General features: G+C 39.9%; 1 protein-coding gene across 10 annotated transcripts in view; it reads right to left on the bottom strand.

Annotated features, from left to right (window-relative positions):
- Nucleotides 1-23,361, bottom strand: part of LOC135494917 (peripheral plasma membrane protein CASK-like) — a 399,974-nt gene that overhangs the window by 140,413 nt on the left and 236,200 nt on the right. For 4 of the 10 annotated variants that reach the window (XM_064783248.1, XM_064783243.1, XM_064783244.1 and 1 more), the window contains one exon: nucleotides 1,879-1,923. The exons of the other annotated variants lie outside the window; for them this stretch is intronic. In XM_064783248.1, the coding sequence (XP_064639318.1) occupies nucleotides 1,879-1,923 (45 nt within the window). The remainder of the gene's footprint in view (nucleotides 1-1,878; nucleotides 1,924-23,361) is intronic. 10 annotated transcript variants of the gene reach the window in all.

The raw sequence follows: 23,361 nt of genomic DNA, 5'->3' as shown, positions 1-23,361 counted from the left end.
AATAATGACTGGTAACAAAAAATTTACCATGTCTTCATGAATAAGCGGCCTTGTAATACATTGCATAAACATGGTAAATTGGAGCATTTTTTTTTCTTTATCAATGAGGAACTAATCTTCCATGTCTGCGTCAGAAAGTTAAAGATGGTCGCACAAGATGTAGCTTTTTCTCATTTTCTCATTATTCACAGTGATGCTACACAAATTGCATTTGGAGTGGGCATCATTCTTTCATACTTCTTAGTTAATTAAATGAAAACAAACAAATGTTAGTTCTCCACAAAAAAAGGAATATAACAACAATAAAGCAATTTCCGATGCAACACAGCAAGCTGGTGAATTTCAAAATCAGTTTAATGAATGAGGGTATTAAAAGAAAATACTGCACAACATGCTAAAAACAAATCCGTTATTTTAGGTCTGTTTCATTGAGAATGTACTATCTGATCAGAGTGACCAAATAGAAATAGCCTTCACACCCAGGCTAAAAGGTAAGATTCATAATTAAGATCGTTTAGTTTCGTGTACATGAGCATGTACATTTGTTTTCAGATTCTTGTAAGATCAGAACTTAGAATCTTACAAGAACCTGGTAAAGAATGTATACACACATGTACACAAAACTGAATAAGATTTTAACTAAGAATCTTATCATGCTTATGAGAATCTTGTAACAAGTGTGCACGCATGTGTACACAATATTGAATAAGATCTTAACAATCTCACAAGAATCTCCTCATGACTTTCGACCTGGGCATAGTCAGCATTGGGTTATTAGCAAACTAACAAACCAGACATGCACCAGACATTGTTAACACTTCAGAAGACATGCAATGACTCAGTTGCACGCTTTAATTTGTTAGTAGCGCCAACTGTAAAAGTTTTGACACCATCACAGGCCATCCTTGATATCTGCCGAACCATATTTTTTCATCATGCGACCAACAATGTTCAGTCATTTTGGTTCACCGCAGTATTTCATGCTAGTACAAGGATTTCTAGAAGCCATCAACTGCAGGCTGTTGCATTGTCAGTGCCAAGCGTTAATAGTGACCATGTGGCAGTTTTGCCCAATCTTCGTCCAGCAAATATATGTAGGGATAAGGAATTTAAAACGTTCTTAATGGAATAATGCTTGCAACTTGTCCCACCATAGGTTGTTCAAGATTTGCAAGAAACTTTAAGAGGAGAGAGAAATATGAAATTGTGTCCCCTTATAGTCCCCCTCCCCTCAGAACTACTCAAGTTTCTTCTCCATGGGGAAAGGTTGAGGAGATCAAATCAGCCACAAAGCACTGCATGACATCGGTATGTTGAATGCTGAAATCTTTCTCCTCAACGCAACAGCACAGATTATGAACGGCCCCTCAAACCCATACTGACAGGCAGGGATTATAAATTACACATTTTCTCCGTGTAATTAACAGGGACAATACATTGTTAGTGGGGACGGACTGATTAGATGTGATACAAAAATGTACTGTAATTATCGAGATGGGGTAGCGGGTACATTATTCTTGGATTGATACAAGGATTCAGCCATGAATTGTATGGCATCATAATGAACTGTGGAAAGGCGATACCAATCCGGTTAGAAAGAAGGCACCGTCAAGATTCTGCGATTTTCATCACAGCAGTGGGCAAAAATTATCGCAGCGATGAGCAACTAAGTGATAAAGAGATCACTAGTCATTTACCACAACAATCTGTCATGAAATAGAATAGATTTGATATTTATTCCACGTTAGAGTGATCCCTGATTTTGGTGGCAGGCACTTGCAGTATTCATGCGAGTATATAATGTTAGTCTCATCAATCAAGACAATTTCATATTAGTCGATCAATCATGTTACGGGTGTCAACTCCATGCCCCCCTACCTTCTTATCATCATGAATCTGTCTCAGCCGATGCTCCTTCCAGTTCTAGACAAATACAACCAGACATAAACTATAGGCTACATACAAATACAACAATAAACTAGAAGAGCTACTCGGGGGGGGGGGGGGGGTCAAAAAAGCTTTGAAGCTTAAACGCTAAGTGAAATCAGGACTGCACGTTTTGGCAGAAAGAATTTCTCGGCACATTTCATGTTGTTCAATAGGATTTGCGAAATTATCACACCATCCACACAATGTGAATGTATGGTCCATGAGTTAAAATTAACCAAACCCCTACAAGTCTCAAATCTTAGCAGGTATAGTAGGACTTCTAACAAGTCTAAGGCTGAATCCATTGACTGTTTACTTGTGTTAGTTTTCCTTGTTCCATGTTTGCTTGTGACCTTGTAATGCCTCACACGCAAGATGAATCTTGGGTTGGCTACAAACATTTCCATTGGCTGTACCAGGGAACACGCTATAGAGAATGCATACAACGCAACAAGTCCAAAAGGGACAGCCTATGGATACCCAGCCTTAGAGATGATCTTTGAAGTGACGACACCATCTCGGAACCTCAGGTGAAAGATATTCAAAGAGCGGTAGCTGGCACATACAAAATGTGTGATGCAATCCCAATCTTATTATCTTTTCCACAATTCCTCAAAGTTTGCCAAGAGATTTGACAAGCAATCAAATGCAGACTATCTGTACAAACATCATGTATGGTCCCTAATCATATTACAAGATGCACTGAGCGAGCTAACAAACATCTATCAATTTGACAAGTTTGTGACAGAAATGCCAAAAAATAGTAGAAATTTCATGTCAAATATGGAAGAAAATGATTTTTTTTCGACATTTGTTTGTCCTAATTTGTGTGTGTATTCGCTTTCTCTTCAATCTGTCATAACTTGAGATTATTTGGTTAGGGGAGTAATGTCAGAAATCCTAATTATTATGATATTTACTTGATATGCTATAATGACATGTTCTTTTAAATCGTCTTACTACCATAAGTAAGAAATGCAACAAGAAGTGGGCCAAGTTAGTCAGACATCCTGAAACACCTTGGTTGCTTTTAAAATGTAGGCCTATGTAGTGTTGATGTCAATGTACTTCGTTTTGGCTGAGGCGGTTGCGTGGTTGCAACCAGGACCACTTGGGTTGGTCCTGTTGGTGAAAAATGTTGAAGCAGCAAAAGCAGAGGTCAAAATCACATTTCAATGCTATAGTCTGAGTAGTATTAGAATAGAAATTGATACTTCACTGTCAGTATTGTTTGTCTAATCCAGGCAAGATATCTTTGAAAACAATAGCTGATTTCCATCACCATGCCTGTCCTCCCTGAACATTAAAAGTTTTCTGGTACCGAAAATGAAGATTTTTCTTGCGAAATCTGGTCAACAGACAACTGTTTGTTGAAAGATTTCACCCTACCTTCTGAACCTTGTTGTAGAAGCAAATTACCACTTACCTATAATGAAAAAGAAAAGAGGAATACATTAGATTTTTAAACCAAGTACACATTTTTTTTTAATCTTTGTGTCAGGACCTGCAACTACTGAACGCAAATGAATCAGCAATACCAATTTCATACCCTACATTATGTACAGTGAACTGTGACATTTTTGTGACAAATTTATTTTTGCAATCTCCATCAATAATGGTCGAAGTGAACTCTAAAAGTGTGAATTAAAACTGTAAAACAACCATTTTATTTTGGCAGAAAATGTTATTTTTGATGTGCAAGTTTACCTGAAAACGCTATTTTGTATGCTGTCAATTGATGTACAAATTTGCCTGAAAATGTTATTTTGTATGCTGCCAATTGGTGTACAAATTTGCCTGAAAGTGCTATTTTGTATGCTGCCAATTGATGTACAAATTTGCCTGAAAATGTTATTTTGTATGCTGCCAATTGATGTGCAAATTTGCCTGAAAATGCTATTTTGTATGCTGCCAATTGATGTGCAAATTTGCCTGAAAATGTTATTTTGTATGCTGCCAATTGATGTACAAATTTGCCTGAAAGTGCTATTTTGTATGCTGCCAATTGATGTGCAAATTTGCCTAAAACTGCTATTTTGTATGCCGCCAATTGATGTGTAAATTTGCCTGAAAATGCTATTTTGAATGCTGCCAATTGATGTACAAATTTGCCTGAAAGTGCTATTTTGTATGCTGCCAATTGATGTGCAAATTTGCCTAAAAATGTTATTTTGTATGCTGTCAGGTGATGTGCAAATTTGCCTGAAAATGCTATTTTGTATGCTGCCAATTGATGTACAAATTTGCCTAAAAATGTTATTTTGAATGCTGCCAATTGATGTGCAAATTTGCCTGAAAATGTTATTTTGTATGCTGCCAATTGATGTACAAATTTGCCTGAAAGCGCTATTTTGTATGCTGCCAATTGATGTACAAATTTGCCTGAAAATGTTATTTTGTATGCTCCCAATTGATGTGCAAATTTGCCTGAAAATGCTATTTTGTATGCTGTCAGGTGATGTGCAAATTTGCCTGAAAATGCTATTTTGTATGCTGCCAATTGATGTACAAATTTGCCTGAAAATGTTATTTTGTATGCTGCCAATTGATGTGCAAATTTGCCTGAAAGCGCTATTTTGTATGCTGCCAATTGATGTACAAATTTGCCTAAAAGTGCTATTTTGTATGCTGCCAATTGATGTGCAAATTTGCCTGAAAATGTTATTTTGTATGCTGCCAATTGATGTGCAAATTTGCCTGAAAATGTTATTTTGTATGCTGCCAATTGATGTACAAATTTGCCTAAAACTGCTATTTTGTATGCTGCCAATTGATGTGCAAATTTGCCTAAAACTGTTATTTTGTATGCTGCCAATTGATGTACAAATTTGCCTGAAAATGCTATTTTGTATGCTGCCAATTGATGTGCAAATTTGCCTGAAAATGCTATTTTGTATGCTGCCAATTTATGTGCGAATTTGCCTGAAAATACTATTTCGTATGCTACCAATTGATGTGCAAATTTGCTAACTCATAGCTTTATGTCCACAACATGGTTTACAGCAGTTGATCAACAAGCTCAAATAAAAGCTTTCCTGTTTAGCTTGGTCAAGAACCTTGGGCTCAATAGCAAATCCCAAGGCAACTGAAGCAATTTATTCCATTAGAAACATGATAATATCACGAGTAATTGAATAGATATTTATCACCAGTCCTTGGTAATGCTTCTGCAACATAACCGCAAGAGACCATAAGTCAGTTTCCTTTCACAGGTTTTTTCCCATGCTCTTCCAAAGAAGCAGTTGTTGGAAGTTAAAGGAAACCTGTCACAAAATGCTTATACAAATTTGTTACATAACATTTCATTCAAAGGGCTGGATGGACTCCTCTGTCTGCTTCAAGACAGGGTCGCTTTGAGAGGTAACACCATTGAGGTTAAGTGAACATTTTCTGCTCAATGCGAAGCCCATTTGCGCGCTGAAGTTGGTATCAAAGACAGAATAAACGAAATGGTCCCAAATTTGTCCAAGAGACATTACTATGGAATTCCACAAGAAGAGTTTACCTAACAATATTGGCTCTTGACCGCTTGCATCTAACCTGATTTACATAATCTGTAAGTCTAGCCCAAGAAGTGGATATCATCTTACAGCCGAGTTCCATACTTTGCCAAAATCATGTAAATTATGCAAAGGCTGATGACCCAATATATCTGACACTATTGGCACCAGCATCCAGCCTGAGTAAGCTGAGTGTCACAACTGCTAACCACTGACTAATACCAGGGTTTCCCAACAAGAATGCCTGTAAGTGTCAACCAAATTAAAATGAATTCATCAATGCATAATGTCTGCTGCAAAGGCCACCGAGGTCGCCACCCGTCTTGTGTATGTGATAATGTGACGATCTCATCGCCTATACGCATATGATTTATCACCACCCAATGAATATATCATCATAGAAATGCCAACATTTTCATAGCCGATATTTATCGTTCATAGATCAATTTGGGAATGAAAATCATAAATGTTGCTGTATTTGGAGGCTACCCATGACATGCAAGAGATTTTAGATTTCATTTCCTTGCTTTGTGCCAAGCAGGCCCCCATTACTCCTTCCCAGTTTTAGACCAACCCAAAAAATTGACGAAGAAATTTCGATATTTTGAAAAAATCTTTCAATTTCACCATAGATTCTCAGAAGTGTCAGGCCCTCTTTCACAGTCTCAGGTGCTTGCACAGATGTCTTGTTGAAAGGGCAGATGTAAGAGTAAGATACCACCTACGTCAATCTACAATCAATACAAGGATACTACCAATGCCATCTTTGGGCCAGCATTGGAACATCATATGAAGCAATATCATGATGTTGTCATCCTACTTTGTAATGTCTTCTGCATCGGCATGAGCCAGATATTGCACCAAGCTTGCCATCTTGAGACAACCACCAGAACTAAGAAGTTGTTTCACAGACTCCACGATATGATACAAGTTATTGGAATAGTCATACTGAATCCCGAAAGATGGCATTTTTGGTGTCCATTGAGCATACCAGTGTCAATATAGAATAGCAAAGTTGCCAGCAAACCAAAAAGTTCTCTTTAGAGGTAATTTTCACTGTTAGTATCGGTTGAATGTATCTGGTGTCGACACTGTCTCAGGCAAACGTCCCTGCCCCTGCTAACGAACCAGATATACCCACACACATGCTAAATTTCATCCAGAGTCATGCAGTATAAACTGCCGTATTATTTGTAGGAAATGTTTCATTCATCCTTTGGATGCGAACATTTGAAGGAAGTTACAAAGTAAATCAGGCTAAGTAGCGCCTTGCCAGGGATCACAAGCAGAGGGATATAATGCAAGGGAGTGACACCATGCAATCTTTACCAAGTTACTTACCCGCTCACGATATCTGTGCAAGAAATATCCTGTGACCGCACATGCGTACGCGGCACCCGAACACGCCAAAGCGTATGAACGCTCATACATGGGCTTTTCATTGTTATCTTTCCGAATCATCGCACCACATAGAATAAAGTCATGTTGTTTGTCTCTTCAACGCAATCCTTTACAAATTAATGTTATATTCCTAAAGATATTGTCACTTCCTGAGAATTTGAGAATCAGTGCTCATGTGAGGAATTTGTTTTTTGTGAATTCTAATGCCCAAGCAATGCAATCTGCACAAATCATCTCAAGAGAAAGAAGTCAAGTTGTGTCATAATAGTTATCATTCCAGCCTCTCTTTTGAACCTGATTTCAACAATAATAATTTGTAAATTTCATCAAGGATTGTCTCATTGGGTGACTCTGAACACCTGGCAGACATTCATCATCACAACAACTCATTCTGATCTTGGAGGGGGTCATATTTACCCCATCGATTTCGTAATCGCATATGTTTGTACTGTAATCCATGCACTGTAATCCATGTAATGCCTTGAGAAATCAGAAAGTTGGTTAAGTCACATGAATTCTTCGGTACTGTAAACCGCATACCCCAATTGCAGTTAAGACGAAGAAAATATTTGAAATCGATTCTCTTGATAAATTTTACTCATTACTACAGTTTTCTCTCAAAAGGAATTCGCTTCAAGTTCTTTCATTGACCACATCAAGTCTTTGCAATCCTAGTTAATCACTTCATGTATGTGTCATAAATGTATAAAATGTTCCTAAAATCATTTCTGAGGTATGACTTTTACATCATCAGAAAATAATTCTGCGCATCAATAATCCAACAGAATCTGAATGACCTCTGCTTTACATCTGTTTCTATTATCCATTGTTACGATGTCTTCTGTTGCTTTCACCTGCAGCGAGTTGTCAATTTCTTCATAAAGACGATTAATACAATGTTTTCTCAGTGATATCCACCTCAAGCACTTTCTCAATTATGATTCCATATCACTGTCTTCCTTTGCTTCAAAGCAACGTCAAAATACATAAAGTAATTGAAATATTAGTTCATGGGAATGCGTTCCACTCTTATGTTAAATGTCACCTTTTTTATTTTGAACTAATCACGTCCCTGGAGTTATTATTTAAGAAAAATGTGTTATGTTTAACATGTTGAAAGCAGAAAGCTTTTAACGAATTGCCTTCAAACAGAGACCAAGAATTATCAAATACTTTACAGAGAAATAGACTTTTAATCAAAAAGAATACATAAAGTATTAGTTTGTTTTTTTGGATAAAAGTCAAAGGCAGGAAACCATAACATGTTTTCCGCTGAACCACCCGAAGACAAATGAAAGATATTCAGTGCGATAAGTTGAACTTTTCTTTGCTATTTATCTCCAGAGAAGAATGCCCATCAACAAGCACATACCAGCGATGTTGAATTGCAAATATGAAAGCTTCAAGAAGTAACTACATGTCAAACAGGATGCATAAGAAGACGGATGAACTGGTTAGGACACCTCCTGAGACTTCACCCTGAGACCCCAGCCAGACAATCCCTAGAAGAAAGTATGAGACCCACAAAAAGGAACAGAGGCAGACCCCAGCTCACATGGATCGAACAGATAAAACGAGACCTCATCAAAGCAGACATCAGAATCGAGTTAAAAAACCCCAAAGAGACAATTTGAATCCTTCTTGCACTGGCACATGATAGAGACACCTGGCTTAGAATAGTTAAGTGTGTTATGCTACCACAGTAGCGACACGTCACGGAGAGAGAGAAACAGGATGCATATTGTTAAGCGCAGCCTGAAAATGAATAATCGTCTGCGCTCATGATAACATTGCAACAAAACTTGCTCAATTGCAGTGGTCACCGTGGGTGCCTGCAACAAGAATCTGTGAACAAATGACCTGCTATCAACATCAAATCCAGCGATTACTGGTTTTACCAGCAGACGAGAGATGTCACTCATAGCTGCGATTATAGTCGTTGGTTGCAGCAATTGTGATCAAAGAGAAATATCAGCTACGTAATCCTCTGAATTTAACTTGTTCAACTTGTTATGTTGCAGGCGTCCTTGCCCTCTGAATGCAGGGGACAGCCATTCCTACACAATATCTCCTTTAATGAACGAGAGAAAACCATCAAAACACTTCAGAAGTAGTTTTCCACTTCGTAAGCCACAGTTCTCCAACAAAACTCCAACTGCATGACAAGAATACTGAAATCTGTGCTCAGCGCAACATTTTCACATCCTGCCAACGATTTCAATTATTACGCCAAGTAAGGAAAATATCGGAAAATATCACACCACCGAGAACCATGCGTGAAATCTACCCTAGTTTTTTTATTATGCTATTTGCATAATATTTCGATCAATGAGCAATGGTAAAGGAATGCTGAAATTGTCCACATTGAAAAGTACTTGCCGGCATGCTTCAAATTACATGTACGTGCTAGGAAATCAAACTTTTTTGCAGTGGTTTCAGCAGACCAGATCATTAGCAGATTTCATGAGCAAGAGACAAATGAGAAAACACTGAGCCACGTACACTGTTCTTGGCTATCTTCCACAGGACTGGTGAATGACTTTGGAAGTCATTTGGAAAATAGTAGTCATAAGCCGTCATTTTTTTCTGTAAGATTTCTTGGGTTTTTTTCTGAACCGAGCTAGAAGCAGCATTTGAAGGGACTACTTGGGTGTTGGATTTAGGTGGCCAGAAAGTACTGAGCTATACTGTTCTTGGCAATCTTCCGCAGGATTGGTGATCGGCTTTGGAAGTCATTTGGGAAATATCACCAAATATCACCAAGCGAATGGTAGCCATAAGCCATCATTTTTTTCTGTTGGAATTCTTCTTGTTTTCTGACCCGAACGGGAGATAACAGAGATGACGAGAAGATAAAGCAAGTAGAAGCAGTACTTAAAGGACAACTTTGGCATGGGATTTAGGTGGCCAGGAGGATAATGCCCCTGCTTGTCACCAAGGGCTGCCACATGTATCATCTCACTGAGACTGAACTCTAATAAATGATTTTTGCAAGTATTGCAAGGCAGTTTTGGACATGGCTTACAATTTTAGGTCAGCTTACGATAACATTCTGTTCTAGAGCGCATTTTATTGCAGTTGAGCCGTTCCTTCGAGAAGTTGCAACAAGCTGGAAGCCAATTCAGTGAGAAACCAAGGAATCTAACAATAACCCAGACCAAATGTCATAAACAATACTTCACTCATTACAATTCCTTTAGGAGATGAAATGAATCAAAGTAAATGTCCTCATTACGAGATGAAAATGCTAAAATACATGCGCGGGTGCACGATTAACACGAATAAGGTGTTTTGGCAATGTTTAGGAGGCTGTTTATCAAGAACTACAGAAAGATTTTCTTGCACGGGTTAACAAATCATACACAGGCTGTTGAAGTTGTAGGGTATCTTTCTACTGATGTCAAACACCAAGCCTTTGTTTTGTTACTTCAATGCAAGGTTTGATTTCCCAAATCATTTTTATCAGAAAACACTCCATTTTTGCTTCTGATGCCAAGAAGAGGTGGTTTGGCTTCATGACAATTAAGAGTAAACTCGTGACAAGTAAAAGATGTGGTCCTCGTACGTCGCAGGGATTACCAATTTTACCCGCAGACAGGAGATTCTTTGGTCGCACAAACCCGCAATTATAATCACATGTACATGAAGCTGCAATTAAAATCACTTGTTTGTTCGACAGTGTGAATCATATGCAAAGCCCGCAAATATGGCTGCGGAGCACTTCTCATGCCCAGAAAAAGCATCACATGCATGATATCAGCGGATCATACACTGCTGATAATATGCATGGTCAGTCTTGTGGTTTCTTTTTGCAATGCTGGTCATTATGCCGGTTATGTCGTACCATTACTCAATGGGAATCATGCTGTCACTTTATGCAATACTGATGGCCCCTTTTGGAACTTTTTGTCTATATCCATGACTCGTCCATCATAATAATGTCAGCCCATGGTTCATGCAAAGACCAGCATTGCTCTGTGGACATGGCGGAGGGAGACAAAATGATTGCCTCTGCATCCGATTTTTTAAACCTTCTTTTATCTACATAAAATCAGAAGAAACTTATCCAGCCCATGCAAAGCTAGTTATACACATGTTGTGCTCATACATGTAATTCTGAAACACCTTGGTTACAATGTTTATAATGGGTAGTGTAGTAGCCTCATTTTGACAAGAGAGGTTTTGGTGAGACAACCATAACCTCTTAGGTTGGTATAAAGTGTGAAAAGCAGATTCTCGGTGAATGATGTCTAAATATATCAAGGTGATGCATTTTAGAATTGAAAGTTGACACCTCAGTTTCGGTACTGGTTGTCTCATCAAGCACAGCTTGAATTGGAGCTGTGGCTCTGCCCAAAACCTTGGCTGACCACCTTCGTTCTGGCCTACATTTTACATCATCTCCACCCTCGTGGTGCTTGGTGAGACAACCAATACCGCCAGTCCAGTACCAATTCCTAAAGCAATAAACACCCAGCATGTTGCAAGGGCATCGATCAAGCCAAGATAACCGGCAGTGGTCAAGCATGATAAACCAAAACCATACTATCATGACGAACTATGTAGTAGAAAAGATGGATTATGGAGAAACGAGTGTGTTTGATTTGATGGTACAGGCCGGAAAGGCTAGTAAATGATAAAGGGTGGAAAAACAATCCAAGTAAGCAATTCACAACCAAAAAATAAATTCTTCACATTCGTCATAAAACATTGCTCGTTTGCAAGATGCTTAATTGCATATAATTATAAACCTATTAAGCTACAAGGGTGGGATTCTAAATACCCTCCTTGACATAAGTGTTTTCCCTTAAGCCAGGGGTAAAAAAATTTAGTCGTGGTATCATTCCTACTAGTCCAGGCTAGACACTACTAGAGGGAAATTCAAGGTGTCTTCCCTCAGTTACACGTTAACGAAAAGGCCGCAGAATACTCACACTAGCAATGCTAGCATCTGACCTACCGGTAGACATGTCCAGGTCAATACGACTGACTTTCAGATAACAAATATTGCTCTAGTCAAGGTTAACAAAGTGATATCAGCTTGAAAATCAAATCAATGTCCAAGAACTAGTTTCCTTAATGTTACGGTTGCTTAACAAATAAGTCATTCTGAATGACGGATGGACAAGAGATATACATGTAGGTATTGATGTCAGCTTGAAAATAAAATCTATGTCCAATAACTGTTTCCTTGATCTGTTGATGTTACGGTTGTCCAACATCTTGAATGATTGATGGATGAGTGGTATATATATTGCATTGGTTACATGGTCTAGCCGTTCTTCCTAGGTAAATGTATATCATTGCTTTTCCAATATTGTGAAACAGGCATATCCATCCTAATGAAATAGGAGTTGACATATGCCTGCCACACTAACCGGCCGATGATTCAGAAAGGGCAACCTGCATTGCAAGCTATTTAATCACAGTTTAACCAATACTGTAGACAGGTTCGAGCCTGACAAATCAAAGGTTGACATTCGTCTGCCAAGCCAACTGACCCCTTTCAGAAATAGTAAAGGAAAGATCAACTTTTACCCCCGATATCTTGGGGTAAGGGAGATCAGTGGCTGAGTGGTTAGAGCGCCGGGCTTATAACCAGGAGGTGGTAGGTTTGATGTTCAGACTGATCAACACTGTTTCATCTTTGTGTCCTTGTCCTTGGGCAAGACACTTAACCCTACTTGCTTCTCTCCACCCAGGAGTAAATGGGTACCAGGCTTGCCGCTTGGGAAGTTAACCTGCGATAGACCAGCATCCTATCCAGGGGGAGTAATACCCCAAGTCGCTTAATGCTTCGGAAACTGGGATAAGCTCCGGCCCGATGAGAAGTTCACGGTTCGGGCAATATCCCAGCTGACTTAATCTCAGGATGACAAGTAGTAGCTAGAAAGAATTAACGGCTCTCGTATGATTGACAAGGGTTATGTTAGATGCCATGGTATAGTCAATTCATTTGACAAGTAGTAGCTAGAGAGAATTAAACTAAACTAAATGAAATCCATCCTGCTGAATGGTACAGCAGTTTAATGCATATCATAAGTGGTACGTGCTCAAGTGCATTTCTCTTGCAATGACATGCCTGACAACGGTATTAGTAAAATGTCAGTCGGAAAATCAATGGGCCTTCCAGAATAGGTTGCTGTTAGCCAGAGCTTGGCATGATAAAACAAATTAGGTTTAATACACTAGACCAGACCCACAAGCGAAAACCCATATGCCATGCGATCTCATTCTCCCTTTTATGAAAATCCAATATCAAAGTGAAGAGTTTGAAAGCCACAGCACAATGGCCTGGTTACTTCTAACCAAGCAATGACAAATTGTTCCCGTCAAATTTCCAGACAAAAGTTTGCGAGTATTTCTTCTGGTCAGGTAATTTCATCCAGGACTTCCTTTGCTGAACAATGCCAGTAGGAGTTAGTTGACGTCTGGTTTGAAGTCAATCAATCGCTGTGCACTGGTTTGCTTTAGGTGTCACGCAAAGAAGCGATTTTAGTTGCTGTGACCTACGACTGAGCCATGACAATGTGACGAATGATTGCAATTTGACCAATCACTGGCCACAATCCAACCCATTATCGTCACACTGTCATTGTTCCTTTGCAGTGACCAAACGTGCTTGTTTGCGCAGCGCTTTTGGTCTGTTTGCCAAACCCCTTACTATGCTAAACGGTAGAAAAGGTCTCGACAGGTTCAGGTAAATATTATTAAGAAGCCATTCTCTTTTGTGCAGTGAAAAAAATGCTATTCTTTGTGACAAAAATCTGATATCCGACCCCAGCAGCGCAACATGCTGCTCAACCGAGTTCCTGCCTCCTGCCTCAAGTTGTCATCCCCGCAATCACAATTAGCCAATCTTTTGTTACATGTTGCCTGGTGCGTAATAGCTACCGCAGGATAAGAGCAATTATGCCATGATTTCCTTCACCATGTTCACCAGACATCCTTTGTAGTCTAATTAATCCCCCTATAAGAGTTCCACGGCGAATTAAACGTGGCTGGCTCCCACAGGGACAATTGCTTGAAGCTAGAGCAGGTCTATGACCTATGAATGTCGAAAATTTTTAAAGGTGTGGTGCAAAGATTTCCTGTTATAGTCAGTCGTGCTGGACTAGGAGTCTAGGATCACACAGACTGATATAAATTGGCATTGAACATGTATGTGTCCATTGTAGCCAAATTAAAGCCCATATAGTATTCCTTGGTGAAGTGCATATTTTGTGACCTCAAGTACATATATGTGACCTATCACAGCAAAACCAGGCGAATGTCGCACAGAAGATGAGCCAAAATGACACCACTAGATAATGGAAGAAATTGATGTATTCAGAATTCACTAAAGGCAGACGACATTGAAATGAACAAGCAGTACGTCTCAAAATGTCAAGCTTAGAGCAACATGTGGCTGGTTTGGCTGTGATGGGTCACACACGGTGGGAAAAGCCAGTTGGTGCACTTGGCATGCTTGGTTCGGAAGAAACTACAAGGAACAGCAAAACATACCCCAAACAAAAAACTGATTACTTCAAAGGCTTTTGCACTAAATAATACGTTTTTGTAACCAAAAGAACCAATTGGCTATATCTGTTTAAGGTTTCACTTTCATTAGCTTTGACAAAAAAAGATAGAATGCCTTCATGATGTTTTCATTAGCTTGCATTTTTTGTCTCCAATGATAATGTTCTTTAACCCTCTGGCAAGTGGGCTAGCTTTTAATGATAAAGGCTGAGTCAGATCATCCCTTTGTATTGTAGTCAGATTGTCCATAAGCGGAAAGCATGATGTTGCTCCAGGGAAAAATAGCAATTAGTTGTACACAATTCAGAAAAAGGAGACAGAGAATCTCATATGACCAGTAATCTCTTGTTCTGGTGGCACAATGTTGGTCTGGAAGGGAGAGACTTCTGATCATATAATCAAGGGAGTGCTGTTTGAAGGACAGCACGATTAAAGTTTTGTTGGGTTTCTATGTATTCTTGCACCACCGTGCTGGAAGTGAAGACGGCTAGGTTAATATGCATCAACCTACTTCATACTAGACTTTGAGGACCATTTATCTGTATGTCTGCCTGTCTGTCTGTCTGTTTTAGATACACATTAGATAAGCATGTTGACCAACCACACTGGTTTCTCCACCAATTTGTCTAGGTAGGGTATTACCCTTGATATTCAACAAGTTTTGCCAGTATGTGACAACACAAGGTAGGGCGGCCAGCAATTTAAGGTAGGGTGGCCCTTTTGAAACGGTGTATTCCTGTTTCGCCTATTCCTGTTCCGCCTATTCCTGTTTCGCCTATTCCTGTTTCGCCTATTCAAATGTATTGCTAACCTCCCCACAGACGTAGGAATATGAACCGTCCCTTACTGACCGACCAAACCCGAGGAGAGCCACATTATGTACGCATTGACGAACGCATGTTACGCCTCAAAGAACAATGCGTCAATGGAGAGAGGGACATAATGAGTTACGTTGATGCCATCAGTTACCTTGTCTGACATAATATCATGATATGTATTTTCCACCTTGTTTGACTTTATATGTGCTGTACCTACATGTATATTATGACATGGGTTTTACAGCTGATTTTGATCAAATAATTATGAGAATGTACAATATTATGTATTTTTATCAAAAACTCATGAATTCAGTTTTCATAAAATAAACGACTGCTTTACTCTACTTAATCGATTAGTTTTTACTGTGTGTCAGTATGGTCCTATGGTCCTATGGTCAAATAAGTCCCGGACTGTCCCCGCTTTCAAGGTGACTCTTTCAAAACGGTCATGGCATAACAAAGTTGATGGCATTTGATTAGTGAAATTGTCATCACATCGTTAACATCATCCAATTGTCCCCTCACATTTTCCCCATAAAATGGACATGCATCCCTAAGGTTCCCCGTGGGAGAGTCGATTTATTGTAGGGGTACTGGAAAGTAGGCGAAACAGGAATAGGCGAAACAGGAATAGGCGAAACAGGAATAGGCGAAACAGGAATTTTGTAGGCGAAACAGGAATAGGCGAAACAGGAATAGGCGAAACAGGCATAAACCTTTGAAACCCTATACAAAGTCTAGAGCAACGTACTAGGTAGGGTGGATGCTTCCAAGGTAGGGTGGTAAGCTGCCAGTGAAGGAAGGCAACACAAGGTAGGTTGGCCAGCAATCTAAGGTAGGGTGGCCCTTTTAAAACCCTATACAAAGTCTAGAGCAACGTACTAGGTAGGGTGGATGCTTCCAAGGTAGGGTGGTAAGCTGCCAAGGAAGGAATGGAGAGGTGCCCTGACAAGTGGCCTTGTGGAAATCCCTGACCACATTAGTCAGTCCTTCAACCATTTAGCCTGCAACTAGTTGGTGATTCCAATCTGATAACCTGTGCAGATCCTGAAGATACAATATTGTAAGTCCCCTCATCTTTTAGATAAATTTACCGACGTTGAGCGATCACCCTCATTGAGGCATCCCTCCCCTCGTACATGTCACAGTAGCTCTTCATTAGCATTTAAACCAGCCTATCACCAGAGCATCTCATCCCTCCGCAAGCCCTGTGGTCATAGTTCTATCGATTTTAGTGTTCGCATTAATTGCTAGCCGAAATGATGGCTTATATGATCGGGGATAAGCGTACGTTGGAGAAACTGGTTGTCTGAGGCGATTTGAGGTTTTTTCCTGGCCGAGTTCAACAAGAAATAGTATTTTGGAGTGGGTAATCTAATTTGGTGAGGCGAATATTTCTGACATCAAACACCATTCAACATGACCTGATGCATATATAGTCTGGCCAAGATATTCAATTTCTTAACAAATCCCCCCCCCCTCCATCATCAGGTTAAGAGTGTGCATCACACTTATCATGTTTTCGCTTTTTGCTTCTGTTACTCAACTGAGGCTTCTGTGGAGACTGTACCTTTAACACTACCCTCCTTAATTCTGCACCACAAGTTTTATTATTGATAAATGACAAGCAAACTTAGCCAACCGTTCCAAAATGCAATTTATCACGTACACTTCTCTCACATAATGTTTTTCTTCAAGAGAATGACATCAATTTCACCATCAAGCAGCTTCTGCTTGTGTTTAATGAAGGGTATGATAATGGTGTTTAATGAAGGGCATGATAATGGTAATTGCCTGTTTACAAGTGTGTGTGATCAAGTGTGTGTTTTTACCGGCTTTATCAGATTTAGAGACAGTATATAGTTGCTTTTACACGAGGACAGTTTTAGCCCTCCTCACCTCGAGCCACTTGAAGCCGGATCACCTGTAACTGGCTTTGCGCTGTCTACACGAAGACGGATCAAATCGCCGGCCCTAGGTCAGTTCAGGCCACTTAAACCACTAACCCGTCGCATGGTGGCGCATGTTTTCATGAACTGCTATATACGGCACTACTCGATTTTAGTACTGTGCGCAAAGTGACTCGAGGCCAGATCGGTTCTACACGAGAGATTAAGCGTCTTGAAGTGGCTCCAACCCGCCTCAAGTGACTCGAGACTGCAGTGCTTACGCGCCTCGGGTCAGGTCACTTGGAGACGGTTCTGATTTCGTTCTACACGGTAAAGATTATCCTGACCCGCCTCGAGCTGGCTCGAAGCCGGTTCCAACTGTCCTCGTGTAGAACTGTTCTATGACTTGCATGAATAGGGTTTTGTAAGACTAGACTGATGTTAAAAACAAGTTTCAGCGGCTGTCACCGCTGAGGTTGTTGGGTCAGACTTCCAGTCAGAGCGCATGTCCATGTAACAGAGAGGGCGATGGAGGGACCTGGGTTCGTTTCACTTTAGCCCAAGGTTGATTATAAGTCTAGTATTTTCCCAGTTAAGTGGCGGATCCAGGGGCCAGAAAAAGACGCGGCATGCATTGCATTTCTCAACAAAAAATTCCTGATGTGTTCTAAAATTTCATGGTCAATTTTAAAGTTTTTCATGAAATAGGAGGGGGATCATAAATCTGGTGCGACCCTTGAATCCGCACCTGCCCTTTGCACCCAGCTTTCATCTCAGTATTTTTTTTCACTCGTCAATGAAAGAGGAACTAGGCCCGGTGTGTCACAGATTTGAACCCTATCCATGCTGCTTAACCGGAGCTAGAAATCTCAGCCAAGAAATCTGAACTGTCTCTATCTTCCCAACCAGCTGGGGACATCAGAGACCTTTTGCCATTTGCGGCATAGAAGAAGTTAGAAACACCTCATTAAACAGTCATATCATGACCTGCAGCACAGCGATATCACGCCTCGTTTCTGCTCAGTTGCTCATTTAATTAGATGGAACATTGATAGCCAATGTGCATGCTTTTATTGGCGTTTCAGAATTGTTTATGGTCTGGAAACAAAATATGTGCAGTAATGGTGTCAATAAACTAAAAAATCGATTTGAAATGCTGCGACCTGCCATCATGAGTGCATGCAACAATAACCGCTCACAATGCTACCTGCGACAAAAATCCGCGATCGCAGTAACCGTTCCTTGCCTCCTCGCAGTGCATTGACAATGCATCGATCTGCACTAAGATGATCGCTGCACAAAGTGCTCACTCAAGTCCAGTCGGGATTACAATTGGAATAGCATGATACTTCAGCAAGACTTTTATTCGAAATTTGATGCTGGAAACAACTACTGAAGAGTGTAGGTGACTGGGCAGCTGATAACAAATAATGCTGTCAGCTAACTCTGTTGGTCCTTTAAGGGTTAAACCACAATTCCCTACATAACTCTGCTGATCCTTTAATGATTAAGTCAGACTAGTCTGAGTAGTACATGGCAACAATATCAATACATTCCAAACAAGTCGAACAAAACGACCATGCTCGACATCTAGGATTTTCTTATACGACCTTGATTACTACTAATACTAACAATAGCTATAGGAAGCTACAGTCCCAGCTCAGCCTCATCCAATCCCGCAATAGCTCCTCCGGCTGCTTCTCCTAATCAGGATCGAATGGTGGACAAAGCAGCTGCTGATCACATACAGCTAATCTCGAAAGAGACATTTTTTTCCCCTGATAGTGCTGCCAGTGGTATCTGTCTGATCAAAGATGTTGTGACAAGAGTCTGTTTCAGTGGTGTTGACTTGGTGAAGTCTGGCAGTAGTCAGAATGAGGGGTTATGGCCATGATTGCATACACCTAATCTCGAAAGAGACATTTTTTCCCCCAGATAGTGCTGCCAGTGGTATCTGTCTGATCAAAGATGTTGAGACAAGAGTCTGTTTCAGTGGTGTTGACTTGGTGAGGTCTGGCAGTAGTCAGAATGAGGAGTGATGTCCATGATTGCATACAGCTAATCTCGAAAAAGACATTTTTTCCCCCAAATAGTGCTGCCAGTGGTATCTGTCTGATCAAAGATGTTGTGACAAGAGTCTGTTTCAGTGGTGTTGACTTGGTGAGGTCTGGCAGTAGTCAGAATGAGGGGTGATGGCCATGATTGCATACACCTAATCTCGAAAGAGACATTTTTTCCCCTGATAGTGCTGCCAGTGGTATCTGTCTGATCAAAGATGTTGTGACAAGAGTCTGTTTCAGTGGTGTTGACTTGGTGAAGTCTGGCAGTAGTCAGAATGAGGGGTGATGGCCATGATTGCATACAGCTAATCTCGAAAGAGACATTTTTTTCCCCTGATAGTGCTGCCAGTGGTATCTGTCTGATCAAAGATGTTGTGACAAGAGTCTGTTTCAGTGGTGTCGACTTGGTGAGGTCTGGCAGTAGTCAGAATGGGGGGTGGCAGCCATGATTGCAAGAACTTTGAGGATGGCCATGAAGACCTAGAGTTAAGTTGGTGCTTACTTTAGTCTTGAGGGATACTTCCGCCGAGAGCAAGACGTTATGATAAGAATGTGTTTCAGTGGTGTTGACTTGGTACAGGATAGCAGCAGCCAGTCAGCAAGAGTAAAATCACACATCACTGTACAATGTAGACAATGATGATGGTCATGAAGACTGAGAGTAAGATCAATGCTTACTTTAATCAGGATTTTTCAACTGATATTGAGCTGCGACTGGTATCTTTCTGAACAAGTATATTTTGAGAAATTATGAAATTAGTTTTTTCTTTAAACTGAATTTATTTTTATATCAAATCAACTTATCAGCATCTATAGGCAGCCTCTAATGAAATCCCTAATATTTCAAAATCCATCATTTCAGAGAACTTCAGAGAGATTAATCTACAAGACGACTCACCACATCAATTGACAGCCCTTCCTAAGGGATGTAAAGATTTATGATTCATTGCTGTCAATTTAAGGAGTGAAATCGACATCGTGAAAAACAAATTTTAATGGAATTTTCAAAATACGTTTCAAAGCAGAGTAGACTAGGGACTAATTTTAAACTTTCCTCATTTTACACAAAAGAATTGAAAGAAAGTGCATTGCTGTGTACTACTGAGGGTCAGTTTCTCTCCTCACTGGTTCTTGAGGACAAGCCAAGTCCAACATCATGGAAGTTACTTGGAGTCAGTTCCTTGGGGTGCCTGAGAATTTCTTGTTTTCTGGAGTCCTTAGAATCTATCTAGCCCAGTTAAAAGGAAGTTAAAATCAGCTGGCCCAAACACGGCTCATCCGGCCAGAGCTTTTCCCGGTTTCTGGAGCATAAGGGACTAGGAGTATGATACCCCTGGATAAGATGCTGGTCTATCGCAGGTTAACTTCCCAAGCAAACAGTGCTGATCCTTCAGAGTGTTGAAGCTACGACCTCCTGGTTATAAGCTCGGTGCTCTAACAGCTCTGCCACTGAATCCCCTCTAGCCCAGTACTTTCTTTCAAAACAATTGACCATATGACCTATAAACCAAGAAAAATTCCAATTTATTTTGCCAGTACTTTGATATACTGTACCTATCGTCTGATAAATAACGTTCCAATACCTTTTGTAACTGCGATACCAGGCGTGATCGTGTTTTTGAAAATCACAATCTAAAAATACCGGAAAACCTTTGAACTTTTCTGAGGCGTTTCCATGGCGATCACGCCCACAATATGACATCAAATCAATTTGGCTTGTGAACATTACCCACAGCTAGTAAGCTTTTGGCTTGCTAACATTCCCCTATTTACAATCTTTATTCATGAAAACTACTTGGCATTGGAACTATTTTGACATTGGCCATTGTCGACACTGTATGTGATGGCCGTAAAAAAACAATTAGTCAGTGTTGTAAGGCATGAATTCACATTGAAATTGAACGAAGACTAAAGTGGACACATTTAGCAAATTGTTGGGGAGGGGGAGGTGCTACAGGTCATAGAGGTGAATCCCCTATGTGTGGTAGCAAAAAATTCACAATGACGAACACCATTAATAATTTAACTGTACCTGCAATTGACATGGTCCTGAATATTATATCCAGCCGAATACAAAATCACCAAAAAATACAGAAATACACACCGTCCAATAAAGCCAACACAGTCATTTCGGTATAAAAACCGGTAACTGAACGCATGGAAACTATTACGTCGGCAGATTCTAACCAGAAACCTCAGTGGCGCACCCTTTTGCCAAAAGCTGATTAACCAATAAACAATCAAATGCTTAAACCCAACTAATCGCCCCAGGAGTAAACAGTCAATGTTATAACAAAATCCATGGAAGGCTATCGAGTGTCTTTCCAAAATGTCAAAGTTCTGACGAAAGTTTGATCAAAATTAGAAAAACGAAAAAAAATTAAATAACAACAATAGCTCACTGCACATGTGATGTAATGATCATGGGTTGCCCAGATCTTAGACCAAATTGTGCACAGTGCAACACAGAATTGATAGCAATTTTGTTGGAGTTTTGATGTCATTTGTGCCGTCATGACGTATCTTCTGAGCTCTTTTTGTGAACATGTCGAACTTTAGTAGGTTTTAGCTCTCCACGTTGGTTTGAAAACAGTGTTTTATAAAGGAAAGCTTCAAAATTGTATATATTTTAAGATTTTCTCCCTTCAAAGCCAAAACAACACTCCCACTATTGAATCAGGATGAAAAATCAAATAATCAATATGAAATAGTCTGACTCAGTGCCATGACAACATGGGCAAGGTCATTGGAAATGCAATAGCCTGAAATTCAAGGCATCCATGTATTGCTCAAGGATGCAGCAGCAATTCCTTTTCTAGTACATTCACATCACAAATATAACAGGACACTCCTACAATCAAAACGAAGCAAAAATATAGAAATAGAGTATTAAAGGCTCAATATCGTAAGTTATACATGATATAAAAGCTTTGATAGATATAGAGGAATTTGATGTTGTTGATTGAGAAATCGATTCCATCTATTTCGGTCCAGAAGGTTTTAAACCTATCCCTTTATGGAAATGCTATGAAAATCATGGAAGCTTATCAAACAGTCTGACTCAATATCATCAGAAATGAACTATTTTTTCAATGCACTCAAGGAAAAAAATCACAACAACTAGTTTCAGTCAAGGTCATGTGATCTTACTCCGAAGGTCACGCAATCCAATAAAACAACCAATCTCATCACGCCAGGAAACAAAAGCAACATTAAAAACATTGCATATTCATACATACTAACAGCACTCAGTGCGAGGGTTATGCTAAACTATTGACTAAACTGTGAAATCTTCTTTGCAGCAAATACCCAAGCACCCAGGAACAGAATTTCAGCCCAAAACCCTCGAACAGCAATTAGGCCAACATCCTAGAGCAGCAATTAGCTAAACATCCTGGAAAAGCAATTAGCTAACATCCTGGAACAGTAATTAGCCAAACATCCTGGAGCGGCAATTAGCCAAACACACTGAAACAACAATTAGCCAAACACCCTGGAACAGCATATAGCCAAACATTCTGGAGCACCAATGAGCCAAAAACACTGAAACAGCAATTAGCCAAACACCCTGGAACAGCAATTAGCCAAACACCCTGGAGCATTTCCTCAGACGTGGGTGTTCACACATGATTCACCCATAACAGCAGAAAGTTATCGGGAAAAGTCTTGCCACCTATGAATCTGATATAGCTGCATCCTAACTGAATCAATAAGCGACTTCAATGGTTGTTTTATGGTGCCTGCATAACATTTTCACACCTACATTGTCAGTTGCTTTGTGAACACTGCATAGACATGCACTCAGGTACCAAAATAAATGTACCTCCGTTCACATAGAATGATAGTAGTACAGAGAAATTAAGTTGCCATGACTGGGATTCGAACCACAGGTTTTTGGATTGCTGGTCTACTGCTCTACGACTGAGATATTGAGATTCCCTGTTGTTCTGCACTCCCAGCCAAGGCAATTTGATTTTTCACTACCTCTTTCATCCTTTCTTTTACATGAGCCATCATTTACAACTGGTATTCATCTTGGTTCACATCCCAATTAACGCACACCTCTTTAAAATCAAATAAATCAGAATTAAAAATTTGAACAAGTCTAGTATTGATACAGCTTGCGTGAGCACACATCTAAGTTCTACAATCAATAGTAGATTAAATCACTGATTTAATCGATCCAGTGCAACTGTGACACAAGATGTAAGTACCTGATATCTACATTAAACAAGTGTGTTAA

This window comes from Lineus longissimus, chromosome 10, assembly GCF_910592395.1.
Source record: "Lineus longissimus chromosome 10, tnLinLong1.2, whole genome shotgun sequence".
NCBI classification, from domain to species: Eukaryota; Metazoa; Nemertea; class Pilidiophora; order Heteronemertea; family Lineidae; genus Lineus; species Lineus longissimus.
Note: the sequence above shows the minus strand (reverse complement) of the source record. Positions and strands in the feature narration are given on the sequence as shown.